General features: G+C 38.6%; 1 protein-coding gene across 1 annotated transcript; it reads right to left on the reverse strand.

Moving 5' to 3' along the window:
* Positions 1-23,131: 23,131 nt before the first annotated feature.
* LOC145054096 (putative carboxylesterase 4, mitochondrial) lies at positions 23,132-24,240 on the reverse strand. Its single transcript, XM_079002229.1, has one exon. The coding sequence runs from the start codon at positions 24,187-24,189 to the stop codon at positions 23,227-23,229; it is 963 nt and encodes a 320-aa protein (XP_078858355.1). The 5' UTR covers positions 24,190-24,240; the 3' UTR covers positions 23,132-23,226.
* Between the last annotated feature and the right edge of the window lie 411 nt (positions 24,241-24,651).

Here is a 24,651-nt window from a genome sequence, read left to right on the forward strand (position 1 = left end):
ATAGTTTCATGATTGATTCTCGAGGGATGGATTCATGGGTAAGTTTCTGGTTCGGTCGTTATAGCTTCCTAAAATACTCCTATAGTATTTTAACCCTTACGTTCGACTCTAGAACTTTTCTGGTACCTAGGTAAGTTTTAGACATGCTGCGACACCACAGTCACTCCGAAGCACATGTTGGTCATTTCTCGAATGAATATAGTTGATCAGGCTATATTGACCCTAGACATGATTACATAACTGCCCAGGTTTAACCGCAATGTCCAACATCAAAATACTTTTGTTTTGTTCTACTTATGACACTGGTTCGGGTACTTAGGTATACTTGTATACTTTTTATAAAAATACTTATATTTTTGAAAGTATACTTTTAGTTTAGAGCACTTAGGCCCCTTAATGTTTATAGATATATACCATGTATGGTTCGGTATACTTAGTTCACTATAAACAAGAGCTTTGATACCAATCTGTCACACCCCAAAACCGGAACGGCGGAAACGTTCTGGGGCGGAGGACATCATGCGTAGTATCACAATAATTGTATCATAGCAAGCATAGTAAACACAACCAAACATTGAATACATATATGAATAAGGTTTACATTGTCTTAGTACATAGTTTTATTCATATCCAAAGTAAATTGAAAGACGTGACTCTAACGCTCCGACTTCTCCAATCTCCTGAAAGTACATGTCTACTAATCCCCTGAGAATACAAGCAGTTTTGAAAGAATATCAGCATAAACCTGGTGAGTTCATAAGCATTTAGTTTTGGTGGAAAATGTTTCTTTGATCCTATTGAAAAGTGTTCCTCAAGAAAATCCTATATTTTCTTATGAAAAGCGTGTTTGAAAACCCATTCCTTCCATGACTTCCCGATTCATACAAGGTATGTACAATCCAAGGAGTCGTGGAATGAATATGAATATCCGTTAGTTACATGTAAAAACAAATACATTAATGAAAAGCTGAGTTATCCCAGGAAAATCCTATATTTTCCCTAAAAACAGGTGATCTGTCCTAGAGGTAGAGATGCAAGTTTAGAAATCCCTGATTACTATCAGTGTATTTATGAAAATATTTTTATTACTCAAAATAATACAATGAAGAGTAGAGTCCGTAAACCAAAATTAGTTTATACTTATTTGCGAGTCGTATAACCATACTTGATATGACCGAGAGACCTTTATAACGTTCTTCAAGTGTTAAGCTAAATGACATTTGTTCACCATAGACATGTCTGCCTAACTGTAGCTAGTAGTTTTGGTGTGGGATTGTCAGTCCCGAATAGATCTACAAGCTCTCCCTCCAGGAGACTCTGGTTATACTACAAGGATTTATCCCTGTACACCTAAGGGTACAGTATTGAAGTAGCGCCTCACAATTCGGTATAATCTAGTTCACTAGCGGGAAACAACATAAAACAATGAAATAATTGTATTCTATACTCCTGAGAAAATATATAACATAAACTAAATTTGTCACAGTTTATATATATTCATTCATGAAATCCGATTCGGTAAAAACTGCCTAGAGGGTTATCCCAAACTATACCCATTATAGTTTATTAGAGTTGATATAGAAATTGCTTTGTAAAAACCTTTCTGAAAGCTGTGAAGTTAGATATCTAAATTAAGAGTTTTCTTTATGCTCAATATATTACAAAAAGGGATAAAATACCTGAATATGTTATTAAACATAGAAATCATTAGCTGTATTAATTAGTTTAAAACTTAATAAAATACTTTGAGTTTGGCTTATATTCCCCCTGAAAACATTAAAAAAACCTGTAAAAATGTAGGGGTATGAACTCACCGTTTGACGTGTGATTCGAACATAGGATCGTTTGAGTGTCAAGTGCAACCTCGAGCACAACCGGGCCCTATTTAACATATAACGATGTATGGACATAATTAGTGTATAATACAACTAATCATGATAAGCGACACCCTACGGGACTAGGAAACACTTAGGACAAGTGTTACAATCACATATGATTGTATGAAGGGAGTGTAAGGCCACACAAAAGAGTGTGTGGTCGGAGTGTGTGGTCAGAGTGTGTGGTCGGAGTATGTGGTCGGAGTGTGTGGTCGGAGTGTGCTGCCGTACACAGGTGTGTGCGGTTGTACACCCCACACAAAGATGTCCAAAATGCCAAATCTAGGGTGTAGCAATGCTAGATTCATGTCTAACTCGAATATGGAAGTCCAACTCTCACTTTGGAGGATCTTTTAGGAGTGTGCGGCCCACCTTATGAAGGTGTTCGGCCGCACTCCTTCAAAGAATGAAGAACATGATGATTCAAGGCTTAGATCAATAGGTCCTTCATGTATGATGAGCTAGGTAATGGAAAACTCACGTTTTTGAGGCCTTGGGAGGGTTTGCGAATGAAGACTCTTGAGAGAAAAGGAGTAGTGTGTTGTCAAGGAGTGAAAGGAATGAAGGGGAGGGGTCTACCCTTTATATAGGATGGGTGTATGGTCCTGGGGGGGGTGTACGGTTGAGGAGAGGGGAAATGAAGTAAAAATGAGCCTCATCTATATATAGAAAATGGGTGTGCGGCCACACACTCGTGTGTGCGGCCATACACTCAGGTATGCGGCCACACACTCATGTGTGCGGCCATACACTCGGGTGTGTGGCCACATACTCATGTGCGCGGCCATACACTCGGGTGTGCGGCCACACACTCATGTGTGCAGCCATACAATCGGGTGTGCGGCCGCACACTCCTTTTGATGGATTGTTTGGCCTATTTGAATCCTTAAATCTTAAACCAACCCATCCCTAATTCAAACTTTGGTTGTACAAGGCTTTATATTATCCAAACAGGCTCAAAACAATGCTAAAAGATAGCTGAAATGAGTTTAACATTGATAGAATTGGCTAAGTGTACAAGATAAAAGTTTCGGGTTGTCACATACTAGTCCATGTTACTATGTTAGTGTGTCAGTTAACCACACACGCTTCATCAACGAATTGGTAAGGTACAAAGTGTAATTTCATGGGTTAGCACCAAATTCACATTTTCCTAAAGTAACTAAGATTGGGAACTTATAAGTTTTTAATCACTTTATATTTATCATTATACTTTTAATGAAGGTAGAATTAGAGTCCTATCCTACCCATCCGGCTAACGATCCTCCACCAGTCAAAGAAGCGGTGGGTGAGAGTGGACACCCATTAAACTGTCATTTTATAGGCAGTAACCGTATACCCCCTTATAGACCGGCTTCGTGAATGAGGCCTACTAACGGTAAGATTGACTTTTACTCTTATACACACACACACACACATATATATATATATATAAATATTAAAACTATAATATTATAATAGTATAAGGGTTGAACTTTAAACTATTTAAAATCCTAGGGTTTGGAACTAAAGTATTCAAAAGTGTAACTTTACAAATTCCAAAACTTGAGGGCAAGTATTGAACAATTCAAAAAAAAACTTTTGGAATCTATAACATATGAGTTTAATATGGATTTTAATGGCAAGACTGTTGAAAATCCATAACTTGAGGACAAGTTATGGACCTCATAAAACAATTTATGGGAAAAGACTCTTTAATTGCATAACTTATGACTTTTAAAGACTCATTAACAAGAAAGAATTTTGGTTTTCCATAAATTGAGGACAAGTTATGGAATCCATTAAAGGTCATTTATATCATCTAATAAAAACTATGATCTAGATTAAACTCATATGAACAAGATAATTCAAATCAAACAATTTTCATGTAATTAGCCTAACCATTAAACTAATACCAAACATGAATCTATTGACAATTATCTTTTGAATTGGATTAGAATGATCATTAGCACATCAAAAACATGTTTATAAGTTCAAAAACAGCTAAGGGTAATGATTCTAGTCTAATTCTAGCCTTAAGAGTAAAAAATCTGCACTTTGGGCCTCCTACTCGCCGAGTGTATGAACCTACACAACGAGTAGGATAAATTTTCTCTTGGACTTGGCGAGTCCACTGTCCAGAAAGCTAGATTTTCGATTTTTTCAGCAATTGCATCAAGTATAACTGAAAACCAAGCCTAGGCTCTGATATCACTGAAGGGGTTTGAGCATTTTAACACTCCTATGGTATGCATGCAACCCTATGTGCCTTGGATCTATGTTTTCACTATCATACATGAAAATATACAAAATTCCAAAGCATCATCCTAATTAGCATATTATGGAGCAACTATACTACAAAAGTCTAGTTAGATGACATACCTTTTGATGGAACTTAAAGTCTTGAACCTTTAAGAGCTTAGCCCCAATAGTGTGGAGGCCTCAAATGGAATCATAAATCACCAAAACAACTTGGAAAGTTGAGAGAATAGTATACACTTGTTCAAATCGGCTATGCCCTCTTTCTTCACCCTCTAGCCCCAATTTCAAGTGCCAATGACCTCTTTATATAGTATAGTGGATTAGGGTTACATCCATGTAAACCCTAATAGCCATGACCTTTCATTTACATAGGATCCATGGGTTAAAAGCTCAATGGACTATCCATGCAAGCTTAGCCCATCCTAAATAATTATTGCCCCATTCTATATATATATATATATATATATATATATATATATATATATATATATATATATATATATATAAGAGTCCATATTTAATTAGTCTCCTTTTGTCTTTTGATCAGTGAATTAATTCCAATTTAATTCTTGACCAATACCAATTAAATAATACGATTTCATATTAATTTATTATAACTTATAATATATTAATAAACCATAGACATACTATTCTCAAAAGACTATTCATACAAATTGTTCCGGTGAAGTGCAACCCAAATAGACCATGCTACTCTCAGGTCGAGTACATACCAATAATAGTTATGGGCTTAGACATCTAATCCAACACATACTTCGTTCCAAAATCAAGTATTAGAGTCGTACTCCAAGATTGTGCCTTGAGTGACACAGCTTTAGTAAGTTTATAACACTTATCAAATGTGGAGTAGAAATGTTTCTTACTCTTGCACATTTGAAATTGGTAAGTTGTGATGTATTGGATAAGACAAAGACCAACTAAGACCAATTGTGTGAAGTGTTTGTCTTGATAAGAACTTGCACTAACTCTTGATATTTGTTTGTTAAGAAATGTTTCTTGACAAGAGAATCTCATATGTCAAGAGGTCAGTGGGAGTCTTAAATATCTTGAAAAGTTTCAGGAATAAACCTATTGTTTACCACTAGCACACAACTTGAGGTTTGTAACCTATCGTGTTGACACATTCTTATTTTGTTGCTCATTCCAGTTGACTATGCATGTGAGTTCTATGAGTTCTCATTTTATTGCATAAGGCAAAGCACCTTGATTAGTGAAAGTTCATTGATCAGTATAGGTGAGCTGCTCAACAACTTGGAAGACATGGTAGGCCCTTGTGTTGCCAAGTGGCAAGAAATTAAGATTGAATAGGTTCGGTCCATATGAATTTGAATTTGTCATATACCTTGTCTTGAGATAACGGTTGGAAATGACAGATTCACATGGATAGGAACACGTACACTATAAAATCTAAGTGGTAAGGTTTCTCTCCACTTCATGAAAATGATTGTGAGGAAATGCTTTCACTAAGTAGATTTTAATGAGATAGCAGTTGTGTAAATTGCATTCTCAAATTCGATTATGATTACGTCATCCCTCTTCATAGTTCGAATTGTGGGAAATGGCAATTAGTTTGAAAATTCGGGACTTACTGTTGTAAGTTCTGAAATAGTTTAGAAACACATATGATCTTTCTAATAAAAGGTTTAGGGGCTTAGATAAAGGCTTATCGAAGCATTTCGTGTCAGGAATCTGAACTTTGGTAAGAAAGTAAATAAGTATTGATTTCTAAAAGTCCAGCTGATTTTTGAGTACGTGTCGAAGCTAGTGGGAGCATAAGTGTTATGCTAGTTGGAATGTAATTATTATGCTAGTGGGAGCACAATTATTACATTAAGTGTTGCAAGGTGGTAATGCTATATTTTAGGAAACAAAGTTTTTATTTACGAAGTTGCAGAGTTTAAAAAGATGTTTCGATATAGTAAGGGAGATGACACCTATACTTTATTTCAAATCTAAAATCTTAGATTGAAATATTAATTAGACTTATTCATGGATATATATGATTACCATATTGGAATGTTTCAACATGGGAATTCTATATATGGAAATGTTATAGCAAAAGACTGGTAAAGTATCATTTCTTTATGTAAGACATTATAAATCGTATCCCATATGCTTCGGGTATAGGATCGATTGCATATGCTATAATATTCACGTGTTCTAATTTTTCAAATGCCTAGGGCATTAAGAGGGAAAAAGGACTAGAACCGGATATGACTAAAGTAGTTAAACAACTGTCAAAGGCAATCTAAGGTTCGCTAAGGAGTGATCGCTTATGAGTAGTTGGAAGTATAGTAATGGATGGACCATATTGACATTATTATGGATAGATAGGATTTTACTAGGAATGAGTTGTCATATGGTAAATATGGAAATGTTTCCATAATGGGAGTTGGATATTAAGAATCTATGTAGATTAGAAACTTTTATGCAAGAAGGATGTTCAAAGGAATGTACTTTGAATGTGAGACTTCATGTCTATGGAGTTGTCTTGTAACAATCTCCAATAGAGCACTTTGTAATATGATTGGCAAAGTCTTTGTGGCCTTGGTGCTATGAAATTACAAAAGGTGTAATTGCATAAAATGTTAGAATCTAACATATTCTAATAGTGGGAAAATTTTGGTATTCTTACACTTGTAATAAGGATTGGGAAATGTGAAATGCGTGTCATTGGAAATGTGTTCAATTGATTTATTTCACAAAGTAAGCACCATAGGTAAACATAATATGCATGCTTGAAGCATGGGATAACTAATGTTATAATTCAAGTATTAAGTTGATTATTCGAAACATTATACAATAAATAATGTGTAATCAATATGATGATTAAATAAAAGGTGTTTTATTTATACTAAAAAATGTTGAGACCATATTAGATTAGATTATTCTTGTGTTTCACTTCGCATGTTTTACTTCCCGAATAATAAGATTATTCAAACATCCATAGTCAATCATACTTTGGAAGTAAGTAATGAGGTAAGGCTGTCATGAATCCGATTGTAGATTGTCTAAGTGTTTAGACATAGCAAAAGTTTGCTGCAGTGTTCATGAGTACTCCTGAAATAAGATTTGAGTATTGGATTAAACCCATGCTCACTTGAATCACTTCATGGATTTTATCACGAGTGATTGTGAGACGATAATATCTTATATTCTTGAAACGGAGACATGTGAGTTGTTGTTTACGAGTCGGTTGCACATTGATAATATGTAAACGCATCAGTAACTTGATGTTATAAAACGTATTGTTGTGTGTGATTTGATGAGTAAATAGTAAAAGCATATGAGTCGAAATTTATCTGTTCCTTTTACCCAAAGTGGGATAAAGGCGATATCTGTGGGCCCCTCGATGATTTAGTGATGACAAACCTAAGCGATTGGCCAAGCCTAGACTAAGTTGATGTGTTCAATTATAGTCTATTACCAGTCGTCATAAATCGGAAATCAGGAAACAACACATGGAAAGAGAGAATGATTATAATCCATGTCTCATGTCCATACGATATCTAGAATGGAGGAATATTTGATCCCTTATCTAAAGGGCGCATTACTGATAAGATCAGAGTTTGACAGCGACTTTTGAGAGCTACGATTGCTAATCAAATTCTGAATTCCTACTTGCAATAATACTTATTAGACTTATCCAAGTGGGAGACTGTTGGATTAGGTGTCTAAACCCATAACTATTTTTGGTATGTACTTGATTTGATTATGAGCACGGTCCTTTTGAGTTGCCTTCACTCATGCAACATGATAGGATGACAAGAGGAGAGAGAGTAGGATTTATTATATGAATGATAAATTGCTACTCAAAATGGTTTTATTAATATATTACAAGATTAATATATTATTTGGAAATCATATTATTTAATTAGTATTGATTAGAAAATAAATTTGGAATTAATTTGGTGATCAAAAGAGACCGATTAAATAATTGGGGTTGACATTGCAATTATCTGATAGTTGTAATTTGGGTTGTGGACTCCTTGTAGAAGGGATGGACGAATTCTATGGGAAGTCCATAAGGAATTCGTCCAAGGGGCCTTCTAGAAGGGTTCATTGGATTGCTTAAGGCCTAAGCAATCATATTAGGGTTTCCATCTAAAACCCTATCTGCCACAAGTATAAATAGACCCCATACAAAGGGATTCTCGCCCAATGTTCTTATGAAACCCTAAAGTGGCGAAATCCTTCTCTCCCAAGTCATCCTCCTTGCATTGAGTGTTTGCAGCTCCATTAGAGGTGCAACATTTGGGGCACTAAGCTTTAAAAGGTCAAAGAATTCTTGTTATTGCTACATAACAAGTGAGGTAATGTTCCAAACCCTATTTTACATACGAATTTCGAAATTGGTATGCTAGTTGTTAGGGTTTATGCTTTGGATGATTATTTGCATGTATAACTTGAGAAAAACCTAGATCCAAAGCATTAGGGTTGCATGTACACCATAGGAATGTTGTAATGCTCAAAACCCATCACTATGTGACTGTATTCTTGAAGTAGTTAATTAGCACTAATAGGGGTCTTTCAACAACTAATGGCAGGGTGAGGTAAGGATTCTAGGATAGCCTAGGAAGTGTTGTAGTGCGCGTGGCGCACTGTTTAGCGGATTTTTGTAGTATCATTATGACGAGGTAACTTAGAAGATTCAGGATGACTCTTAAGGAAAGCATGGATATTTGCAGAAGGTAGTATTGGGTCTACTATAAGAAAAGTATCCATAGTCGAATCAAGGGAAGTCGTGAGGATTATAAGGAGCTGGTTGAAAGTATATGGCAAGGTTGATGTCATGATCCGTGATAGTGTTTATATATCTTTCTGTATTTTGGTTATGGTTGGTCAGGATGAGGATGGGTCTAATGATTGTTGGGCTTTAGTGGTCATGTCAGTTTGGGTTTGAATGGTGCAAACCTAGGTGAGTTATTTGATTTTGAGGTCTCGAGGGCCTTGCTCTAGGTAGTGCCAGATGACTCGTGAGACTCAGGAAAGAATCAATTGTTATGATAAGCTCAAGGATTATAGGTGGAGGCTGAGTGATTGGCAGATGGATTAGAATGTCCTATCTACAACATCGGCTATTTTCTTCCAACTTTCCGTGTTCAGAGGAGAGAGAGAGAGGGAGAGAGAGAGAGAGAGAGAGAGCAACCATATGATTTACAAAGTTGGGATGTAGACCCAACATGGGGCTATATGGTTGCGGCTTTTGGCGGTAGTATGGCGGTGTGGGAATGCACAAGAGGATCCTTGTGGTATGGTTGCTTTGAGATGAGACCAAGGGTCTACTTTCTTAGGATATATGCAGGTCAGGTGATAGATGATGGTTTTAGGCAATCAGGGAAGTGACTCGGGAGTGACAACTTTTGTTGTCTCTGATGTATCCCGACTGTAAGAATGATGCCTTTTGTATTTATGAATGGTTCTAGCGATGAATTGACGGTTGGGATTTTCAAGCAAGGGATGTAGTAGTCTATTGTTTCTACATAGGAATTTGGCATTTTTGCTTGTGCATCTACATGGAATTCGTGATGTTAGAGGAAACCATGATTGGGGAGTTCCTGAGATCTTCATCTGAGATTCGGAATCTCTTGAGTTTGCTTGGTCTTTATCTGGAAGATCATCTTGCGTTGTGTTATATATCCATAGGGTCATATATATTATGATTTATGCATATGGGTGAGCTAGTTTGAGTTTTAGTCTATTTGCAATGTCAGTTGGTAGTAGTTTAGACCCTAAGTAGGGGAGAGCGAGATATTATAATTATAGGATCATCGATTTGTTTGAGTTATGCTTTCAGAAGAATGGATCACAAGGATTTATGGTTCGGGTATGCGAAACTTTGGTTTAGGATTGCGTCAAGACGGGGGTGCAAAGCAAGTTGCCATTAGATGTATGTGTTCAGGAATTCAAGAGTTGTCTTTGTGACAAAAAGATGTTGGTCAAGGAGCTTGTTGTAGCCGGTGGTTCCTTTAGGGAATGTCAAGGAATAGGTAAAGAGGCGTTTGGATCCCTCAGGTTGAGTATCGATTGTTGAGGGATTTGTCAGCTTGTTGTATAGATTAATATCTATAGTATTAGATGGGCAGTTGTTGATCGCTCAACCCGTTTTAGAGTTTGGTATGTTTAACCAAGTGGCCACAAGATGACCGAATGTCTGATGTTAAGGGGAGGAACAGAGAGTGCACTTGCTCCGGCTACTTTGAGGATCACTGATGGTCGTGAGGGTTGGGCATGAGTCCCATCAGAGAGGAGCCATGTAACATTCCATTTAATAAATAAATAAATAGATAGATAAAATTAATAATTGAACAATAGCCCGAAAGCCGTAATAATTTATCAGTGTTAGCCATGAGAAGTTAAATGATATAATTTTTGGAATTTTGGGATCTATATTGAAACATTTGGACTTAAATTGTGATGAATTTTGGATGTTGGGGGCTGTTTGGTAATTTGTGGGCTTAGTTTGATAAAGATATTATGGAGAGGGACCAAAATTGGAAAAAAATGAAATGTGTTTGTATGAGACACGAGATAAACCCGGTGCCCCCTTCCCCCTCGTTTTCTTGATGCAACCCTAAACCTAGTTTCATTTTCATTAGCCGCCACCATTGTGGATCCTTCTCAGCCGCCGCCTTCTTGTCGAGTCCGACCGCCACCCTTCCACTTGCTACCTCGCTGTCGAGCACCACCACAATAGCCCATGTTGCCGGTGACATCGTGGGCAGCCAGAAGAACCACCGAGACCGATGATTGAAGTTGGGAATGTTGATGCGTGGGTCGTGAACGACCAGAAGGTTCTCGATAAGGCTAACTGCATCTCACTCCTTCGTTCCTCTCTATGTGTTTGACGTCATGTACGTTGTTGCTGCTGCTGGTGGCCTTTGGCCGCTGTTTTCGTCTATTACGGTGACATCAGCCACCTAGGAGGTGGCTGAGTGTATGTGTGTTCGAGTATATATGTTGTTTTTGGTAATTGTGTTGTTGTATGGGCAATATTTGGCCGGAAAACCAAGGAAAACCCACCACCACCACCGTGAGGTGGTGGCTGCCACCGTTTTGCCACCACTAGCCACCATCTCCGGTGGCTGTGTGTTTATGTGCGTGATTGGACTGGTGTTTGGAATACTTTTGTCATTGTTTTGGCCTAGAATCATAACCACCACCACCACTGTGAGGTGGTGGTTTAATCATTTTGTATTTAAATTTAAATCAAAATTCGGAAGCCTTATCTGAAGGCGAGTCATCGATCTGATCCAAGGTACGCGCCGCGTACTCGAGTACGCCCCGCGTACTCCGAAGGTGTCGACATCGCAGCAAGTGGCTTTGGATGACGCATGCGCTTACGAACTTGGAGCAGTACGCTCCGCGTACTGCTATACGCCCCGCGTAATTGAGGCTTCCAGCCACCTATAAATAGGATGCGAGGGTTCCGGGTTCATTTGCTAATCTCCTCTCATTTTTGTGCCGAAGCTCTGCGCGTAAACCCCCCGAAGCCATCCCGAAGCCCCGGTAATATTCCCGAGCCCCGAGGCAAGTCCCGAGATCCCGAAGATCCCGAGAAGTGCGGTTTCCGAGTCGAAGCTCTGCCCGCGAGAAGTTCGATTTTCGAGGAGATCTTCCAGATCTGCTGAGGATTACTACTTCTGCAAGTCGTAGTGCTGTCCGATCATCTTCTGATCAGGTGAGTATACTAACTTTCATAAACACGATAATAATACAAGTTTGGTTCGAGTGTATTAAGTATATTGTCGTTTATAAGTGTGGGTGTGTAGTTACCTTTTTCTAACACATAAATATTAAGTATTTTCTATAAAATACGTGCTATGTGTATAGTATATTGTTGTTTATATGTGTGAATGTGTATTCACTCTCTTCTATCTCATAGATATGATTTATTCTCTGTGAGATATGTGCTATGTGTGTGTGTGCCTCATCTGTTATGTGATATATGTGTTGATCAAAGCATGCTATACAGGTTTTTAACTATGTATACAAATGTATATTTTTATCTACTAATATGTTGGGTAGAACATGGGTAGATAGTTAGTGTGTAATAAACAGATGAGAGGCCTCGTTGTTGTTTGATTGAGTCATCTAGCGGAGTTTAGATGACGACCACAGGCTATTCTAGACAGTCTTGTGGAAACATTAGCAGGTTCGCCACCTGTAGGTGTTAATGAACTTGGGTGTTCATTCGTTGCACTCCATCCCCCTCATGGTTGCCTTATTTGACTTATATTGCTGAGATACCCCCGAAGCATGTGTTGTCGCCCCGATGAAATATTCTTAGACTAGGTCCCTTATGATTAGTTGTATTAGGGACATTAAAGTGAGAATAACGGGAATGGGTAATTGGGTTATTGTTGGTTGGTGAAAATTAAATATGATATTTATTGTGGGTTGAAAACCCTATATGCTCACCAGGCTCCCAAGCCTGACCCACTCAGTTTTAATTGTATTACAGGAAGTGGCGGAAGGGCATGAGATGGATGAACCATCAAGTTGTTTTGTTTACAAGTCTGCATATGTTTATATTTGTTAAATGACTTGTAATGTATTCGTTTATGCTTATTGGTCTGTATCGGAACATGACACCCCGAGTTTTGATTATAATGAAAATACATTTCTTTTATGAAATGCTTTGGTAAACATTGTTTTATCATGTTTTGTTTTTGGGAACAAATTCCGCAACTCTTTCAAATCAAAAGGATTTACTCTGAAAATATTTTAAAAGCATAAATGAAAATCGGTCTTTTCTGGCCGAGATTTTGGGGATGTCACAGTTGGTATCAGAGCATTAGTTTAAGCGAACTAGGAATTTGTAGGATTTCTAGACTTAAACTTAGAATGCAAAGTGAAGTTTTGAGATGTGTGTCTGTTGTGGTTTAGACACGAGCACTAGTTTATTTTAGGAAAGTTGCCTAAAAATGGTTTATGTGCTAAATGTTATATGTTGCCATATATGATATCATTTGTTCGGATCTATGGTCTGTTGCCGACCGCATCCAGAAACCTTATGTGTGTAGGATTCTAAGCGTACGTCTACGATATTAGAACTAGCATGTAAATGTTTCGGAGTGATAAGGATGATTTGATTATCTATCATGATTGAGGATCTAATTTCACCTTATTCGGTGTGTAGATCAAAATGGTGAGAACAAGAAGTGGAGTTGGAAATGCTGACGAAAACAGGAATCAACCACCAGTGATTGAGCAAGTACCTATCGTAGCAGCAGCACCTGAGCTAATAACCATGGCTGGTGTGCAATTGATGATTCAGACGATGTTGGATCGTCAGATGGATGAAACTAGACAGTTGCTTCAACAAAATCGTGAAGAACTGTCGATTCGTGTGGAAGAGCCTGAATTAAATGAAGGGCACTCGGAAGGTGGAAACTTCAGTGGGTCTGTTGGTCAAGCCAACCCACCGATAGTTAGGCAAGATAACCGTGAAGGAAGGAATGATGGAATGGGATGCAAGTACAAGGACTTTCTAACTTGCAAACCATCGACCTTCAATGGAAAGGAGGATCCGATTGGAGTTATGGATTGGATCTCCGAAATGGAGCTAGCCTTCATGACTTGTGGCTGCAGAGGTAAATTGCAGACTATCTATGCCGTGCGTCAATTCCGAGGTGGAGCCGTTCGTTGGTGGAACACTCTAGGGAAGACTTTAAGCCCTAATGAGCCACTGCAATTGTCATGGGCAGAGTTCTTGGTGCAGTTCAAGCGCAAGTTCTGCTCGACTCAAAATCTGTTGGAGTTGGAGAATAAGTTTTTGACATTGACGAAGGGTAGCATATCAGTGGATGAGTACACCAATAACTTCACCGATAAGATGGATTTTGCCTTGCGTATCGTTCCAGACGAGCTGACGAAGGTGGACCGGTATGCAAAGGGACTTCCATGGGAGTACGAGGTGCCAGTACGTCAAGCACTTACTCTAGAGGCAGCTATCTGGGCTGCCAAGTCTGTTGAGAACATGATAAAGGGAAGAACCACCGTCAAGGTTGAGGTTGGTGAGAAAAGAAAGATTGAGGGAACATCTGGTTCCGGTAAGAAGGGAAAATTTTCGAAATCTGATTCGAAAAAGTTTGGAGGAAAAGGAGGCGAAGTGAAGTGGTGTGATAAGTGTAAGAAAAAGCACTTTGGGAAATGTAGCGAGGATGTGACCTGCTACAAGTGTGGGAAGGTTGGACATTTTGCCAATGAATGTCCGAACAACAAAAGGATGTGTTTTGGTTGCAATGAAGAGGGGCATATTTTGAAAGACTGTCCAAAGAAGAAGGAGGCAGCGAGGCCCAACATTCCACCAAAGCCGAAGGCGAGAGCCTTCCAGATGACACTTGAGGCTGCGAAGGATGAAGCTGATGTCGCTTCAGGTACCCTTCTCGTAAACGAATTACCTGCTCATATATTGTTTGATTCTGGAGCCAACTACTCCTTTATTTCGCATGAGTTTGGTAGAAAGCTAGCTTTGCCTGTTGATAGACTAGATAATGTTTTATTAGTCGAAGTAGATAGTGGCAAGTTTGTACCTGTTAGCCATCGTATGAAAGACATCTTAATCGACCTTAATGGGAATAAGTTTCGCGAGGCGTTATTGCCTATCGAACTTAATGGTTTCGACATCGTCTTGGGAATGGATTGGCTTAGCGCCAATAATGCCGAAATTTTATGCAAGAAGAAGATAGTTAAAGTAAACCCGCCTGGAAAAGATTCGTTTATGGTGTATGGGGACAAACGGCGAGTGAATTCTAGGATCATTTCTCTAATGAAATCCAGAAAGTGTTTGACCAAGGGATGTACATCATATTTAGCGTTTGTGATTGATGCTAAGAAAGAAAAGAAGGTGATGCAGAGCATTCCAGTGGTGTGTGATTTTCCGGAAGTATTCCCCGAGGATCTTCCAGGATTGCCACCTGATAGACAAGTGGAGTTCAGAATAGACTTGTTACCAGGAACCACGCCAATAGCAAAAGCACCTTATCGATTAGCACCGACGGAGATGAAGGAGCTGATGATGCAACTTCAGGAGTTATTGGACAAAGGTTTCATTAGACCTAGTTCATCGTCTTGGGGAGCTCCGGTGTTATTTGTAAAGAAGAAAGATGGAAGTATGAGAATGTGCATTGATTACAGAGAGTTGAACAAGGCAACAATAAAGAATAGATATCCGTTGCCGAGGATTGATGACCTATTTGATCAATTGCAAGGTTCGAGCTATTTCTCGAAGATCGATCTAAGGTCAGGATATCATCAGCTGAAAGTAAGAGAGCAAGATATCGAGAAGACTGCATTCAGAACTAGATATGGACACTACGAGTTCTTGGTTATGTCGTTTGGACTAACCAATGCTCCGACAGCGTTCATGGATTTGATGAATAGGGTTTGTAATCCTTTCCTTGATAAATCCGTGATAGTGTTCATAGACGACATTCTGATTTACTCGAAAAGCCAGGAGGAGCATGGCAGACACTTGCAAGAAGTGTTAGAAGTTTTGAAGAAGGAGAAGCTTTATGCAAAGTTCTTCAAATGTGATTTTTGGATTTGTGAAGTCCAATTCTTGGGTCACGTGGTCAACCAAGAAGGGATAATGGTTGATCCAGCGAAGATCAAAGCTGTGATGAAATGGGAACAACCGAAAAGTCCCACGGAGGTTCGAAGCTTTTTAGGATTAGCTGGATATTACCGCAGGTTTATCCAAGGCTTTTCTTCGATTGCTACTCCATTAACAGCTTTGACCCACAAAGGAGCTACTTATGCTTGGAGTGATAAGCATAGAGAAGCATTCGAGAAGTTAAAGAAGAAGCTATGCGAGGCACCGATACTTTCTCTACCCGATGGAGTTGAAGACTTCGCTGTTTATAGCGATGCGTCTGGTGTTGGATTGGGTTGTGTTTTGACCCAAAGAGAAAAGGTGATAGCATATGCGTCTCGACAGCTGAAAGAGCATGAAAAGAATTAACCGACTCATGATTTGGAGTTGGCAGCGGTAGTTTTCGCTCTGAAAATATGGAGGCATTACCTCTATGGCACGAAGTGCAAACTTTTTACTGATCATAAGAGTCTCCAATATCTCTTTAATCAGAAAGAATTGAATATGAGGCAACGAAGCTGGCTAGAATTACTTAAAGACTACGACTGCGAGATACTTTACCACCCCGGTAAAGCTAATGTTGTTGCTGATGCTCTCAGTCGGAAGGTCAATCTTGAAAGGAAGAGGCCAAGAGCGTTGAGAATTGAAGTTGCCTTGACCATTGTGGAAAGTATAAAGAAAGCTCAAGAGGAAGCTTATGAGAAAAATGACCGAAAGGAGGAACGTTTGGGTAAAACGTTGGTGTTTGGTACAAACGGTCATGGACTGAAGGTATTCCAAGATCGTATTTGGGTACCTAAGTCAGGAGGAATTAGGGATCTTCTGATGGAAGAAGCTCACAAAACCATGTACTCAATTCATCCGGGTAGCACTAAAATGTATAGGGACCTGAAACCCTACTACTGGTGGCCGACGATGAAGCTTGATGTTGCAAAGTATGTGGCCGAGTGTGTGACTTGTGTGAGAGTCAAGACACAACATCAGAAACCTTATGGGAGTTTAGAACCATTGCCTGTGCCTATGGGTAAGTGGGAAGACATTGCTATGGATTTTGTCACTAAACTGCCCAGAACAAAGAATGGTCACGACATGATTTGGGTGGTCGTAGATCGATTCACTAAGAGTGCGCATTTCATAGCGGCCAGGGAAAAATGGTCTATGGAAAAGCTTGCGAATTCTTATGTGAAGGAAATTGTGAGGCTTCACGGTGTTCCGTTAACGATTGTATCAGATCGTGATAGCCGTTTCACCTCAAGGTTTTGGAAAAGTCTACAAGAGGAATTGGGTACCAAGTTATGTTTAAGCATAGCTTACCATCCGCAGACTGATGGTTAGAGTGAAAGAACGATACAAACACTTGAAGATATGCTGAGAGCATGTACCTTGGAATTCCTAGGTAATTGGGATGAACATTTACCTTTGGTAGAATTTTCCTATAATAATAATTTTCACTCGAGCATTAAGATGACACCTTATCAAGCTTTGTATGGACAGAAGTGTCGTACGCCGTCTTGTTGGCTTGAGGCTGGGGAAAAGCAGTTTATGGGACCAGAGATGGTTCATCAAACTGCTGAAAAGTTGAAAATAATTAGGGAAAGAATGTTAGCGGCTCAGGATCGTCAAAAGAGCTATGCTGACAAGAAGCGAAGACCGATGACTTTTGAGGTTGGAGATTCGGTTTTGCTTAAAGTCTCGCTGTGGAAGGGACTTATAAGATTTGGTAAAATGGGAAAGTTGAGTCCAAGGTTTATTGGACCGTTTAAAGTTCTTCAGAGGATAGGGAACCAAGCTTACAAGCTCGAATTACCCGAAGAACTGAATGGAATTCACAACACTTTTCATGTGTGTTATTTGAGGAAGTTCACGGGAGAAGTTCCCGATATAATTCCAATTTCTAAATTGAGAATTGATGAGAACAAAAGGTTGATTGAAGAACCAGAGACAATTGTTGACCGAAAGACTAAGAAGTTGCGACGCAAAATGGTTGGGTCAGTGCTTGTCCGATGGAAACACACGAATGGGCCGAATCTCTCCTGGGAGACGGAGAGTGACATGTTGAGTCGCTATCCGCATTTGTTTGTTGATGTGTGATTTCGGGGATGGAATCATTCTAAGGTGGAGAGAATTGTAACGCCTGTGTTTCCGGGCTTGCCACTTTTAGCAATGTAATAGTCTAGGTTAACCTTTGTAACCCGTTTTGAAATAATAAGATTGTATTATTTGAGTATTATGTGTTTTGTGCTTAATTGCTTAATTATGTGGTTCGATTAATTAAGAATAAAAATAAGCGTCAAAATTTAAGTGTAAAATAAACTTAATAACTTTGATTTATGTTGTAGTAGTTGAAACGAGGTTTCCGAATATATATAGAACGCCCAAATCTGACTTCGTATGAGGAAGTTATGATTTATCGAAGTTTCGGCTTAGCAGTATGCAGCCTGTTTTACTCGATTTGAGATCGAGGGGTTTTTAGCCGAAGCAATCTAAATGAGAATCGAAGATCTCATTGTTGGTGTCGAAGCGATAAAAAGTTAGGCGAGAACGGACGTCAAACGAAGAAGTTATGAATTTATAACGAAGTTTGTCTGTCGCGGCCTATTAAAAATAAATAATAAAAATAAAGTCAAAATTAGCTGACGGAGTCTAAACGAAAGTCGTAGATCGTAGTCTCACCTTTCCGTGGATATAAAGAACGTCGAAAACGGAGTTCGTATGAAGAAGTTATGAATTTCCAAAGTTTATTAATCATCTTGTATTTAAATTTAAATCAAAATTCGGAAGCCTTATCCGAAGGGGAGTCATCGATCTGATCCAAGGTACGCGCCGCGTACTCGAGTACGCCCCGCGTACTCCGAAGGTGTCGATATCGCAGCAAGTGGCTTCGGATGACGCATGCGCTTACGAACTTGGAGCAGTACGCGCCGCGTACTACTGTACGCCCCACGTAATTGAGGCTTCCAGCCTCCTATAAATAGGATGCGAGGGTTCCGGGTTCATTTGCTAATTTCCTCTCATTTTTGTGCCGAAGCTCTGCGCGTAAACCCCCCGAAGCCATCCCGAAGCCCCGGTAATATTCCCGAGCCCCGAGGCAAGTCCCGAGATCCCGAAGATCCCGAGAAGTGCGGTTTCCGAGTCGAAGCTCTGCCCGCGAGAAGTTCGATTTTCGAGGAGATCTTCCAGATCTGCTGAGGATTACTACTTCTGCAAGTCGTAGTGCTGTCCGATCATCTTCTGATCAGGTGAGTATACTAACTTTCATAAACACGATAATAATACAAGTTTGGTTCGAGTGTATTAAGTATATTGTCGTTTATAAGTGTGAGTGTGTAGTTACCTTCTTCTAACACATAAATATTAAGTATTTTCTATAAAATACGTGCTATGTGTATAGTATATTGTTGTTTATATGTGTGAATGTGTATTCACTCTCTTCTATCTCATAGATATGATTTATTCTCTGTGAGATATGTGCTATGTGTGTGTGTGCCTCATCTGTTATGTGATATATGTGTTGATCAAAGCATGCTATACAGGTTTTTAACTATGTATACAAATGTATATTTTTATCTACTAATATGTTGGGTAGAACATGGGTAGATAGTTGGTGTGTAATAAACAGATGAGAGGCCTCGTTGTTGTTTGATTGAGTCATCTAGCGGAGTTTAGATGACGACCACGGGCTATTCTAGACAGTCTTGTGGAAACATTAGCAGGTTCGCCACCTGTAGGTGTTAATGAACTTGGGTGTTCATTCGCTGCACTCCATCCCCCTCATGGTTGCCTTATTTGACTTATATTGCTGAGGTACCCCCGAAGCATGTGTTGTCGCCCCGATGAAATATTCTTAGACTAGGTCCCTTATGATTAGTTGTATTAGGGACATTAAAGTGAGAATAACGGGAATGGGTAATTGGGTTATTGTTGGTTGGTGAAAATTAAATATGATATTTATTGTGGGTTGAAAACCCTATATGCTCACCAGGCTCCCAAGCCTGACCCACTCAGTTTTAATTGTATTACAGGAAGTGGCGGAAGGGCATGAGATGGATGAACCATCAAGTTGTTTTGTTTACAAATCTGCATATGTTTATATTTGTTAAATGACTTGTAATGTATTCGTTTATGCTTATTGGTCTGTATCGGAACATGACACCCCGAGTTTTGATTATAATGAAAATACATTTCTTTTATGAAATGCTTTGGTAAACATTGTTTTATCATGTTTTGTTTTTGGGAACAAATTCCACAACTCTTTCAAATCAAAAGGATTTACTCTGAAAATATTTTAAAAGCATAAATGAAAATCGGTCTTTCTGGCCGAGATTTTGGGGATGTCACAAGATCTGTATGCAAGACTAGAGTTTGGACTCTGACAGTTAAGTAGATAAGTAGTTGTAGAATATGTTAGTTGTCTTCGTGATGCTTGCATGGAAGACCAGGAGGTGGCTCCTGACACTTGTCTGTAAGACCCAGGGTTTTGGTCCTAGGCTTGGCAAGGAAAGACCATGATACCGCTCGTGGCATAATGACAAGACTATGGTTGGCACATAGCACCTCCTATTGCATGTTTGATATGTATGATTCGTATGTTATGCATGGTATATGGTATTTCGGGGAACTCACTAAGCTTTGTGCTTAAAGTTTGTGGTTTATGGTTTCAGTTACTTTTGGTTTGAAAGGGAAGGGTCCAGCTTTATCACAACGCATACACCTATATTTCAGTAACTTTGTGATGTTGGGATTGTACTCTGATAATTGTTTTTATTATAAAATAGCTTTAAGGATTTATTTAAATGGTAAATGAGTGTTTTGATTGTTTTAAAAATATTTTTTTTACTCTTGTGATGTTACACCCTCGTCTCTCTTCCTCATTGTAACACAACCAAAAAGCTTTTGCTTTCCCTCTAAATCTTGAATTCCATCACTGTACAGTCGATACTACTCGACCATCATTCCCCTGTTTATACCCAACCCTTCAATTTAAGAAGAGTAAACCAAATCATAAAAGCTATCAACCAATCGAAAACAAAAAACAATCGCAAACTAAAAATCAATACATAACATTGATACTTAATAGTAGAAATTAGAAGATGACCTGGTTTGTTCTTTATCTATGATTTGCTTCGGTAGTACCATATCATAAAATCGTTGCAGTTGAGACCTGGGGGAAGTTATGAAGGCAAACGAAAGAGAGATATTGATGAAATTTGAGATAAAACAACGAGAAACTAGGGATTTAGACATCGAGGTAAAGGAAGAAGAGCACGCACCAGAAGCAGTCGACACACAAAGAGTGGGACAAAATTTGTCGCATCGTCTTGGAAATCAATGTACAAGGGAATATGGGATCTGCAAGACGGGTTAGATCACAAAAGTTTCAATCTCTAGCATCCTAATATACCACTAAATTGGCTTCATTGAAGAGTGAAAGAGTGATGTCAAAACTCAAATAATTATTTAACAACGCACAATAGGTGAGGGAGTGCTTTAATGACGAAGGTTTCTTGGTCAATGCGACAGTCAACATATATGTGGTGAGTTGGCAAAAATGTTACCGGTTTACCCCTTCAAAACTGAAAAGAGACTTAATTGACCCGACAAATACCAGTTTGTTCCTTCATAAAGCACAAAATTAATTTAGGGAGTTAAATGGTCAACCCTAGAAAGTTCGTAGTGCATTTATGTCATTTCCCCAACTTATTTATATTGTTTTGTTTCAAAATTTGATCCCCCCCCTCTAAACATACCTCTAGTTCTGGTCACCATGTAGAAAAAGTTGTTTTCACATCTAGCTGTTCTAGATGGGTTTTTGGTTTGGTGACCATGAGTAGGTATTGAAAAACTCTATTGAGGAGATGAATGGTCAGAGCCATGATGGGGACGAATAGTCATATGTCATTAAGTGGTATTGTTGGTCGCTCCATAAAGGGGTGGTCATTGTGAAGGTGGTGATGGTTCTGAAGATATCTAGAGGAATCATATTACAAGCACTTAGGCGTGGATTAGTAGAACCTTGTTTCATCTTCTATCTTCTAGCTTATGGCTTATGCTATGATATAAAGTTATTTATTTCTCTATACATATTATTGAATTAAATTTTATGAAGCTTTAATACTACACATTTTGAATTGTAACCAGTGTAGAGTTTTTTGGTGTGGTGTTTCCTTTGTGTGGGATTTGCTCTTCTTTGGTATTTCTAAGATGGTAACCATTGATGGAAACAACTTACTTCATACCTATATGGTGGTCAGTTGGTACTCAGCACAAGGACTCAAATTTACTATATAAAATACATTTTGTGGTGGTCAATCGACACCCATAACAAAGCTTCTCCTCAATGTCTTTATCTAAAATTAAAGTACATTTTGACAGTGTTGTTTCACAAAATCACAATGGCTCAAATTCCACGTCGGGCGTTATTGACTTATTGTTAGTGGTTGCATGTCTTTTTGAATGCTCTAAATTAATTTTTTTGGGTGCTGCTACTAACATTGGATTTGGTGGTTTCTTCAAGCTTGACTCATTATTATTGTTTATGATTCCACTCTTACAGGATAATTCATATGTATACACACTCTAGTACTCTACGCAAGTTGCTTGGTGATGCTGGATTTGGCATTTTCATGGTGTTGGGTATAAATAGTGTTGTTGCTGGTTCAAAGGTCATTGACATTGGCAAATTTTCTGAGGTGATCGAACTACTTGGACAAAACAATCCCAAGTTTCAAATTTTCATTGTCGATTCCTTGGTGTCGACTGTCGACATACATGTTGCTTTCTGTCTATTCCATTATATTCTTAATTGTTGGTCTTACTGTTAGGTTAAGCAGTTTAACAGTATTTGCTGTTTTTAGTCTTTATTGTGTTGTATTTGGCATTACACTGCCTAGTATATTGGGCTCTTTCATTTGTTTCTCAATTATAATATCTTTAACAATAGCGATAAATATAAATAGCTCTCGTCAAATCATTGTTGTATACACTCAATTATAATATCTTTAACCACAACTATTTTTTAGAGTTGATAAGAAAATATTACGGAAATAGTCGTAGTATTTTGTACATACATCTTAAAGTTTGTACAAAGGCAAATCGGACATTCTATAAAAAAAAAAAAGTTAACTATATAATCTACATTTTATGCGAAGTGTAGATATTAATATGGTTAAACATATTTTGGTGAATTTTATAATGATTGTTGATTTATAAATAGTTGAACTTATTATGCTACTATATGGACGGATCATTCATTTAAAAAAAAAAAAAAGTCAAATATGGGGTAAACATTCATACAAGGTACAATAAACAATCAGGGGATACCTACAAAATTAGCTAAACATAAACAATGTTTCTGTATGTTTCTCTTCCGATCCCTATAAAAAAGTCAATCTGTAAATTCAGCAAAAGATAATATTAAAAAATAATAAATTACAAAGTAAAGCTAAAGCATGAGGGTAGGATACTTTTATGTCGACGAACAATACATTCCTCTCAAGCATTATTGATGAATTTACAAATTCTAGTACGCAAACTACAAGCATTTGCACAAGAAGGGTCGAATAAGAAAAACACATGCTCCTCTCCTTCATCCTCCACCACTTCCAAATCTCCTTTCCACCCACTCTTCTCGACCAAATCTTTGTAATACAATCCCCTCTCTCTCATCAAATCATTCCCACCGATAAAAACCATCATCTTGGAGCAACCCATACCCGATATTTTCGGATCTATACCCGGGTTGATCAATGGGTCATCCGGCCCGCTGCTTCCCGGGTGCGCCACAGCCCATGCGTCATTAAAAAGAGCAATCAACCGGGGTTCAAGAAAGTCGGACTCCTTACCAACCCGTTCCTTGCCCCAGAAATACGGGTGAAACAAGATAACACCCTGGAACCGTAAACCGGCGGGGGTATCCGATCCGACCCGGATCGCCATGTGGTGTGCTATGTTACCTCCGGCACTGTCGCCGGCGAGGAAGATGTTTTGAAGATCGGCGTATTCGTTCAACCATGGCTCTGGACCATTTCCGTTAACATGCTCGGCAACCCACTTGATTGCTTCCCATGAGTCTTCATAAGCGATCGGGAGAGGAAACTCCGGCGCTAGTCTGTAGTCGACGGAGACGGCGACGACGTTGGATTCTGAGACGACGAGGTTGAGGAAGTTGTGGTACAAAGAGGACTTAGCAGATTCGATCATGAAACCACCACCGTGATAGAAGATTAAAAGCGGGAGTTTGTGGTGGGGGATTATGGTTGTGGTTTTTGGAACGTAAAGCCTAGCAAAGACATTGTTCTGTAGTGAAAAGACGACGTCTTTAGAATTGACGCCGGAGGAAGGATCGACGCCGGCTGGAACAATATCAGGAACTTGGAGTTTGTGGATGCGACCGTCTTCGAAAATACGAATTATACCAGGGATTTCTTTGATGATTTCGTTGGTGGACGATTCCATGTTGAAAATGAAAGAAGCTGAATATAGATATTATACATATATAACTATAGACATTGTACATATATATGGGATATCTTATTCTTAACATGATTTTATTATTATGAAGGGACCCTACAATAATTATATATATAACTATAGATATTATACATATATATGGGCATATCTTATTCTTAACCTGATTTTAGTATTATGCAGGACCCTGCAAACATTAATCATTAATTAGTCGACTTTCACATTATTTTTTAAATTCCAGTTTTTTTTTTTTTAACCCATGTAAGTGGTGGCAGCAAATCGATGGCGATGGTTGAGGATCATGGTTCCAGGAAGTCAAGAGATTTATTTTGTATTTTTGGTTAACATATGACTTAGGGGTATTTGGATAAATAAGTTTTTAGCTTATTAACTTATTTGTTTATTGTGGTGAGAATAAACAGTTTTTTAAAAAGCGTTTGAATTATCTTA

This window comes from Lactuca serriola, chromosome 5, assembly GCF_051521515.1.
Source record: "Lactuca serriola cultivar US96UC23 chromosome 5, Lser_US96UC23_V15, whole genome shotgun sequence".
Lineage (NCBI taxonomy): Eukaryota > Viridiplantae > Streptophyta > Magnoliopsida > Asterales > Asteraceae > Lactuca > Lactuca serriola.